This window comes from Vigna radiata, unplaced genomic scaffold (assembly GCF_000741045.1).
Source record: "Vigna radiata var. radiata cultivar VC1973A unplaced genomic scaffold, Vradiata_ver6 scaffold_315, whole genome shotgun sequence".
Taxonomy (NCBI): domain Eukaryota; kingdom Viridiplantae; phylum Streptophyta; class Magnoliopsida; order Fabales; family Fabaceae; genus Vigna; species Vigna radiata.
Genome location: NW_014542557.1, coordinates 249,175 through 259,192, shown reverse-complemented (window position 1 = coordinate 259,192; position 10,018 = coordinate 249,175). Strand labels below are relative to the sequence as shown.

The following is a 10,018-nucleotide window of genomic DNA, read 5'->3' as shown; positions in this document are numbered from 1 at the left end:
ATATATGCTGCAGCTTGAGGGGGGATATTGGAATTATTTTATTCTCTGTTCATATCTGTGCATTTATGTTTATATATTTTTATACTTATATTCCTTTTTTATATTGCTCTGAACAATTATATATATCAATTGTACTCTCTCCTTATTATGAATAAGAAATACAATATTTTATTCTTTCTTCTTTTCTAACATAAAGTGTAGTGATAAGTTTTTCAAATGATATATTAAGATATTATAGTAAGATATGAGTCAAACTTACAGCATATATATAAACATATATCTTTTTTAAAAGTTTTAAGTCTAGTGAAACCATTTTATTGATTAGGAGAGCTTTGATCCCTCCAAATTTCATTATACAAACAAAAATTAATATGTCAATAAACTTGTCTTTTTTTTTATATATATATTTAGCCCCTCAAATTTATATATATAATTATCAAATTAAATTTTGAAGATTCACTGTTTAAATAAATTTATTAGAGTTCTTCTCTATAAAACATTTCACGGAGTTGATTAATATCCGACATTACTTATGGATATGAAGATGGACAGCTTAAAAAATATAAAAAACTTGCCATTACATTCTGATCCTTACAAGTTTTAATTTGATCTTTTAGGAAGTAAAACATTACCTAAGAGAGAAACAAACATACAATAAGAAGAAAAATCATTATTAATGCTTAAGGGATGATGAAGTCATGAACAACTGAATTCTTAATGTCATGAAAACGACCATTCTAACTCTCTCAGAATATGTACATTGATGTCATTCGCGTTTTTGTTGAAAAAAGGTCACAATCTCATAAGCAACAAAATTAGCCAACTCACCCATAGATTTTTTCTATGAACATTGTTTTATATTAATACATCATTTATACTCCTTTTTCCCTGTTAAAGTTAGAATGTGGAAATGATAAAAAAGTATATGTATTTCTTTCTTTATAACTGAAAAAGGTGGTGCAGAAAAAATAATGTTAGTTTTTAAAACTTTTTAAAAGAAAAATTGAATGCATGAATGAAGTTAATCTACATGTGACGTGTTAATTAATGTGTGAATTAGTAATTGCGCTGACAAGGAAAACAATTTAAGAACTCAATATGAATAAATGCCTAATGTTTTGCAACAGATTGCAAACATTGGACGATATGGACATAGCTAAGCATCCATCTTTCTTATATTTAAAGGAGTTGTGGATGATTAATTAAAATGAGATGTCATAATTATTAAAATAATAATGATAATATGGGTCATGTATATTGGACTATTGTGGGAATCAGTAAACGTAATGGTTAAGTATACTTCACATTTTATTTATAGTGAATGCTGTAGTAATCCAGTTCTGTCTTTTTAAATATCATTATTTTATTATTGTCGTATTAATCGATTAAAATAAAATTTGAAATATAATACTAAAAGAAATATGACAATCAAAATAAATAGTAAAGCATAGAAAATCTGAAACAGTAATGAAACTTTGTTAGATAAACAAGTAAATTTAATTAATATTTTAAAGACAATAACATACATAAAATCTATAATTATATATATATATATATATATATATATATATATATATATAATTTTAATACCCAATAAAGCATTGTAATGAAATGTTTGAAGTTTGATATTACTTTAGATTAGACCATTTACTATTAGTTAAGATTTAAGTTTAGAAAGATATTGAATAGAAAACTTTAAAAAACGAAAGCATTAAAGCATATTTTATTGCAGAAGTTGAGTTTTTTACACCTGTTATTTTAGAACAGGTGTAAAAAATGGAAAATTTTCTATACTTTTATTTCTATATCAACACAAAAATAAGTATAAAATATCTGTTTTAACAGTATAAAAAACTATTTTTAAATTAGTAAGTACTAAAACGTACATGTATTAAAGTATTAAACGATCCTAAACGTTTAGACATGATACTAATATTATGGGTTAACATTATCTCTTCATTAAACATTTAGGATATATAATATTTATTATTGGTTTTATATATCCTAAATGGTCTAATTTTTTAATTAAACATGACTTTTATAGTGTTTAATGTTTGTGAAATATAAGTTAAACCTTCACTTGTATCATTTTTAATAAGTAGCATTTAACATTTTCAATTATTTGTTCTAAGCAATCAAAAATTATTTTATTTAGATATATATGTTAAGTCTTATTGTTTAGACGATTTTCTTTTTCCTCGTCTTATTTGGCCTATATAGTGATAAATAAATGGGTATGAAGATGCTATGTAAATGGCATAAGTTTATTTAGCTAAATTAGCCTTTGATTTGGGCTCGAGTACACTTAAATAGAATCTTATATCATTTACGCTGATATTTTCACTTTCTCGTGTTTACTTTCACATCATAAAGGAGAAAGTCAAACGAAACACCTTTGTCTTAATTTTTTATATTTTTTAGTTCTTTTTTAATTTATGTTTTCATTTTTCGCAATATTAGAAGCTTAAAAGATTATTACATTTTGGAGTTCTAGTTATTTCATATTTTACAAAAGTCATTTGTTTTTTCTTTGCATGTTTTTTTTTTTTTTAATTTTAAGAAAAATAGTTATGTGTATGTCATACGTTTATTAATCTAACACATTAGTTGGACGTGTTATATTTTTTAATGTCTATGTGGTGCATGCTTTTGTGTTTGTGTTAATTTATTTTCTAATTTAGGAAAAGTTATACACATGGGAGTGCTATTTATTTTTAATCTTTAGAAACTTTAGTTAAAATACAACATAAATATTAAAATGTACATCTATATTTTTTTTTTACTAAATAAATCTACCCCTTACCTTTCTTCCATTCCAAAATTGTAAATTGCTCTTTCAATTTTTCATATTTACTGAAATGTTTCACTAACTCGTAAATTTAATAAGAAAGGAAAAGAAAAAACGGTGCATCTAGCAGTTACGAGAGACATATAAAAGAAATGTCGTTAACTTTCGAAATGAGCCTATCTAATGACCGGGCCCAACAGGATCCAAAATTTTTCCCTTTCACTCTTATTTTTCTCACTCCCAATTTATACTATCTTCACCCTCCTTTTTGATTTCTGAAACACATCTACTGTCACATCCCCACTCTTTTGCAAGTATTTATACACGTACACTACTTCGTAGGCCACTGAAATAATTAGTTTATTCCAAAGAAATGGTAATTATCAATATAAATAAATATTTTTTCTTGTTTACTTTTAATTTAGATCTATTTTTCTCACTAAAACGTGGTGAAGATTACAATTTTTTTCAAATAAGTTACCCAGTGAGGATGTGGTTAGGTGCCTGTACAGTGAACAGTGTACTTTATCATTGTATATAAAAATTAATTATATATAATCTAATTTAATTAAATTTTAAGTTCTTAATAAATTTAAAAGCTTTTAATTAAATTCATGAAATATTTACATTTAAATTAATTATATTTTTAATTGAGTTATTCTGTTAATTATGTAATACTTAACAATAGTCATATTATCTAATTAATCAAAAAATTAAATGAAAAAAATTTAATTAAAAACATATTTTTAAAATAATTAATTTATCAAGATTTAAAACTTTATTAAACCTATAATCTATTATTATATATGAAGTGATATTTAAAAGCTGAATAAAAAGGAGGTCCCAAGAAAAAAACCCTCCAAGTCGAAGGAAGGCGGAGTACTGGGAATGGCGAAGAAGAACAAGAAGCAGACAACGGACACCGAGGTAGAAGCAGAGCTGAACGGCAACAATGACGACAACGATGATTCTCGTAATAAGAAGAAGCTTAAGAAAAATAAGAAGAGGAAGAAAATACCCACTGTTAGCATGGCCGTGCCTGCTTCCATCATTGACAACGTTCCAACTCTCGAGCTCGCTACGCGGGTAGGGTACCCTTTAATTCAAAACTCCGTTATTCCATTTTCTCATTCGCTCTCCATTTTCAATATCCCTTTTTTCTTTTAATACTGTTTTCCCTTTTCAGTTGGCTGGTCAAATCGCTCGTGCCGCAACCATTTTCCGAATCAACGAGGTTCCTAAACCTTCATTCCTTGCTTTCTACATTTTCCTATCTTTCTATTTCTTGTTAACTTTAATTAATCTTTTAACCCTTTGCCTGCACCAACTTTTCGTATTATACCTGAAAGCTCTACGTTTTAGTTATCTGCATTTTTTGTTCGTTTTCATTCCTTTTGCCTCCATTTTTTTCCACTTTCACTGTCAGAAAACGGGGACTAAAACGTGAAAATTTGCTTGTATGGGGACAACATCGTGTTATTATGCATACAGACTAAAAAAAAAGTTGACATAGACTAAATGATTAATGAATATTTATTGTTATTATTCTTGGTATTAGGATTTTATTTCTGATATAGATATTTTTGTTATTTCTACACGTAGGTGGTTGTGTTTGACAATAAAAGTAACCTAGAGAATGATTCCGTGCTGGATAATTTGGATGATGAAAGTGGTGCAGCTTTTCTGATGCGAATCCTGCAGTACCTTGAGACACCTCAGTATTTGAGGAAGGCTCTCTTTCCAATGCATAACAGCCTAAGATTTGTGGTTGGAACAATCCACTAACTTGCTTCTTTCCTCACATTTATGAAGTGTTAGTTTTATTGACTGTTAGTCCATCCCTGACTTTAGATGTTTGCAATGCTCTTTGTGTGCAGGGCCTGTTGCCACCCCTTGATGCTCCACACCATTTGCGCAAACACGAGTGGGGTCCGTATCGAGAAGGTAGGCCTTCACATTCTAATAGAATCGCTATTCATTTCTTGTTGTGGATGAAAATTGTACTTCTAATTTTTCTATATACATGTTTGCAAATGATTAATTTCCATGATTATATATGAGTTGGCCTTTGTGATATAGATTGTAACTAAATGACCTGTGCATTGGTATCGTTGGGTCAGATGGGCAAGACTAATGTAGAACCTTTATACTGGGGACAAAGTTATTTCCATATGGTCCTGCTGTCACACTTTTTAAATTGCCATTTGAATTTAGTTATGGGTTTTTTAAAGAAATTGATCCGTGGATATCATTAATATTTTCATATACCTCTGCTATCTATTCCTGAATATACGCTTTTCGTGAGAGATATCAACTTAGGTGCAATACCTCAAAAACTTGTGCAATATTAAAAGTTGATACTGGCTATCAAGGTAGAAGTAGAATCCAATCATAATGGGATAACAACACCAGCTGCACGACACATATTGCAGTTAATGTTGCCTTTTCATGAGAGTAATTGGTAAATATATAAAAGGATTTGAAATAATGGTTTTTGCTGGGATTGGTTGACCTTCTTTAATTTGAGGAACATGTAACATTTAAGCTGGATATAATTTGTGATGAAGATTTCATATAAACTTGTAGAGTATTTCTACCAATCAACTTTTAGTCTAGAAATAATCTATGGCAGTGAATGTTGGGTATTGAATCACTAACAGGCAAAAGCAAGCATGGTAGAGACAAGAATGCTGAGGTAAAAGTGAAGATTAAGAAAAAAGATACAATTAGGAATGCATTTATTTGGTAGATAGTTGTAGTAGAATGCCTAAGAAGAAGAATAGGGAAAGAGTTCATCTAAGGTGCGATTTGCTCATTTGAGAAGTGAGGCCCTGGTGAGAACGGGCCTTTAGAACAACCTGTGCAAGCAGACCTCTGCTCATAGTCTTTGTTTATTGATGATTTTCAGATTTTAAAAGTTCACAAATTTGCACCAGCCTTTTGTTTAAAAGTGTGTTTTTATTTTTAAACATTAGGGGGAAAGGGGGCCGATTTCATGACTAGAATAGAGCCTCCAAAACTTTTAAGATACCGTTGATGAGAAAGTTCAGATAGAAAGGGTAGGGGAAATGCTAAGGAAATTTAGGAGAAACCATTTAAAAGGACTTTACTCTAGTAGCGCATTTGGTCTCTGATGGAGTCCAATGGTGTCAATTAACGTATTATTCTATCTCACTTGCTTCGATAATACTTGGTGTAGATGGTTGGTGATGCTTATTGTATTGGTGCCTTCTGAATACTTTAAATGGACATTTTATCCTCTTTATTTTGCTGTTCTTTTACTCACAGAGAAACCTGTTAAAGTAGAAAAGTATATAGCATTGGCATTGTGATTACATTTTTGTTATTTTCTCCGTTGTTGCTATGGCTAGGTTTTGATATATTGGTATAACTTGATAGGTGTTACAGTAAAAGAAAGAGACTCAAACTCTGGGGCAACACTAGTTGATGTTGGGCTAGTGAAGGTATGGACATACACATTGTAGATTTCTTAACCCGAAGCTTAACATTTTTTGATACTTTTGTAATTAGTTAAGGGAGGGGAGGGGAGGGAACGTTTGTCCCTTTTTATTCATGTTTTGCATGAAGTTTGGATTTTTGCATCTGACCACAAGTTCAACAATGATGTCTAGAAGTACCATCATGGCATTTCCTTATCTTCCATTTTAATGTGCAAGTTGTAACCGTTGTTGATTGTTAATTTTATTTTTGTAAATTAATAACTTTGATCAGTCTCTTTCTACTCTTTAAATATGGCCGTTGTGTAGGCTTCAGTTTGTTTGTGTATGATCTGATTCAGTACACATCATATGCAGAATGTTATTGTTGACGAAATATTTGAACCAGGAAGAAGAGTAACTGTTGCCATGGGTACCAATCGCAATTTGGATTCTGGTAATATGATATTTTCTTCTTCTTCTTCTTTTTTTTTTTTTTTTTTTTACATCTGCTTTAGATGTTTGATGATATTTTCTTGATGAAAATTGCACTGTACAACATTAGCTATATCTGATAAAGCAGTGCTATATTCTTTTGAAAGTATTTCCCTCTCTTCTTGCTTTCTTCTTCATTGAAAAAAATATTTTTATTTGCCTGACATTATTCCTTTTTGTTTTTTTTTTTGTTTTAAAGATATATTTTCTATTAAAATCTATTACTCAATTTCTCCATTTTTTTTATTACAAGTTTGTCAAGCACAACATGTGATGCCTGTATTTTTTATAGAGGATTTACGTATCCCTGTGCTATATATTTAAATATGAAAAGTTACCATATTCATTCAATCACATACCTCATGTTCATGTCAAAACACTACTTCTCATTGTTGCTGCATAAGTTCTATAATTCTGGAACTAAAAGGAAACACTGCACCTTGATGTAAATTATTAATGACGAAATTACATTTTTACGAGTGGCAAATGCATTCAACATTTTCAGTATATGTTAAGCTGATATACAGTGAACTTCATCTAGATTTACCACGCCAGGTTGTCTCATCATCTAAGCCTAGTGAAGAAGGGGCGTATTGGGGATATCAAGTACGATATGCACATAATATTAGCTCAGTATTTAAGGATTGTGCATACAAGGTATCCTCCCCCTCCTACACAGACAAATATGCTTGTAATATCCTTGGTCTAATTTTGTTGTTCAACCCTAACTCTACTCACGGGCCCTTCATTTGACTTTTAACATAGCAGGGTGGTTATGATTTTATAATTGGTACCTCTGAGCATGGTCAGATTATTAAGTCATCTGATCTTGAAATACCTTCTTTCAGGTATTGTGTTATAACATGCGCTGCATAATAATTAATGTTAGATTGCTTAAATGTTGATTGTAACTTTTCCTTGTGTTGGTGTTTTAAGTGAAAAGGCCTATAGTTCTAAGATATGGTGTTGTACAAGCCCTTCGTACAATTTTTTTTTTTGTTAACATATATTTGTAAAATGGTAATTTTCCAAATGCGTGTGGATTGCAAAGTACGGCTTGCGCCTAAGACAGGTGACAGTAAAGTTATTGTAACTCAACAATTCAATTATAACCATCAAGCACTTTGTTTCTTTTATACATTTTGGAGTCTGGGTCAATATGATCAAGAAATGCTATATGGGCTGTGTTGGGACTGGGTTCTTTGATATGTTGTGAAATTGGTTTCTTATTATTATAATATTGACTTTTGCAATTATAAATTTGGCTGATGTATGAAAAGGTTTTATTATCTGTGTAATTTCCTACTTATAACGAGGTTCTCTAAAATGACTAAATTTGAAGTATAAAGTTTAAAAGAATGTCAATATTATAATAAATTGATTAATAAATTGCTTATTTGTCTGAATTGCTAGACATTTGTTGATTGCCTTTGGTGGATTGGCTGGATTGGAAGAAAGTATTGAAGAAGATGATAACTTAAAGGTATTATTTAGTTTATTTTAGTTATCTATACATGGGTGTAATTGTGAGACTGCTGCCAATCAGAGCTTCCATAAATTGCCAGAATCGCTGAGTGCATCCCTTTTTCTGATGTTACACTTCTGTTTGAGGTCATAATCTTGAATATCATCAAGAGTTGAGAGTTTCCTTCCACTTATTCAGTCTCTTCTTTCAATGAGATGCCTGTCTTTCTTAGGTTCTCATGCAATGATTTATGTATTAATTTTATAATAATTTCATTTATGTATTAATTTCATAATTTATGTACTCTTTATAGAGTTTACATAGGAAAAAAGAACTATGTATTGGATATAAATTCTCTTGCTACTCCACTCCATAAAATATGCAGGGAAAAAATGCACAGGATATATTCAATTTATATTTAAATACGTGTCCACATCAGGGGAGCAGAACAATTCGAACAGAGGTACTGTCTGACTAATTGTTTTGTTTCCTTACTCAAATGGTTAACTTATTGATTATGTTTTAAGTCATTTTTCATCTTTTTTTGAACAGGAAGCTATTTTTATCTCTCTTCAGTACTTCCAAGAACCAATCAGCCGAGTACTGGAGGGTTGAATATTGTTGAAGTCTAAAATTTCATATTGCTAAGGCATTGATTATCCAAATTGTGGCTGAAACTGAGACAAAGAGGGAATAGTTGAAAACCTAAATTAGAAATTGTGTCTCTGCCTCCTCCCAAACTGGCCATTATGCGCTGGAATTTTCCTACTGAATGTTTTGGAAGTTGTAACACTATTTATTGTTTGCCTGGGTTGTAACCAAATAGAAGTGTTTCATCTATACATGTAACTGATAAATGGAAGTGTTAACGTCGTCTTAAACTTCACGATCACTACTCTACGAACGTCAATAAGCGTTACTATGACACTATTACCACAGTAGAGAAAGATGCAAGTTTTATAATCATAATTAGCGTAAATGCTGTCAGTTTTTTCATTAGAAATAATAATGTCTTTTTATTATGTTAGACTGTTTGAAAAAGTACGCTTGATTTTCTTTTTTGAGACTCATTAAAATGTATTTACAATAAAGTTATATTTAATTTGGACTCATGATGTAGATAGATTATAATGTAGTAAATTTGATTTTGATTCTCGGAATCATATGCATTTTGAAACAATATACAAGGTTATATTTAATTGTTAACTAAATAGAATGGTTACATCTTATCAATTTGTAGTAGTAGTTTCCTAATGGATTATATGAAAATTATTCATTCACTTTTATGAATGACTTGTATTCATTAATTTTTAAATAGAATACGTAAAATGTAATTAACTACTAACCAATTATTACAAAACCTAATTTGCTGCCTCATCAACTTGCTGATTCGGTTGTGTTGGAAACCTAACTCTGTAGTTCTTGCTTCTGCATTTTTATCGTCCTTTCTGTAACAAAAAAAAAAAGTCCAATACGATGTATGATAAAAGTTCAAATTTGAACGTGCGTTGTCTTGATGAAAAAAAAAAAAGATGTTTGCATTGAAAAATGCAACAAAAAAATATTGATGGTGTATGAACGGATGAAGATGCCTCATATATAGTCAGGGAAATGGACGCAAACTGCAGCATTCAAGATTATATGCTGCATTTTTTGTTCCACCTTATATTTTGTCAACTTTTTAATGTGTGACATAAAGTCAATGGTAGGAAATCTAACGAATTGATATTGTCGATCATATTAGTATCTTGTTTTAAAATTAGTTTCAATTGAAAATTTAATAAAATTCAAGGAAGGTCAACAATATCTACCTAAAGAGAAAATGTTTCAATA

General features: G+C 30.0%; 1 protein-coding gene across 2 annotated transcripts; it reads left to right on the top strand.

The window, feature by feature from the left end:
• The first annotated feature begins 3,623 nt into the window (after positions 1-3,623).
• On the top strand, positions 3,624-9,054 carry LOC106780395 (putative methyltransferase C9orf114 homolog). 2 transcript variants are annotated; one of them, XM_014668680.2, is made up of 11 exons: positions 3,624-3,874; positions 3,975-4,022; positions 4,391-4,555; positions 4,666-4,732; positions 6,188-6,252; positions 6,604-6,682; positions 7,262-7,377; positions 7,489-7,568; positions 8,134-8,203; positions 8,571-8,648; positions 8,738-9,054. In XM_014668680.2, the coding sequence occupies exons 1-11, from the start codon at positions 3,677-3,679 to the stop codon at positions 8,798-8,800; spliced, it is 1,029 nt and encodes a 342-aa protein (XP_014524166.1). In that variant the 5' UTR covers positions 3,624-3,676; the 3' UTR covers positions 8,801-9,054. The 2 variants fall into 2 exon arrangements, with proteins under 2 accessions (XP_014524166.1, XP_014524165.1); XM_014668679.2 differs by having other exon boundaries at positions 7,486-7,568.
• Positions 9,055-10,018: the final 964 nt, after the last annotated feature.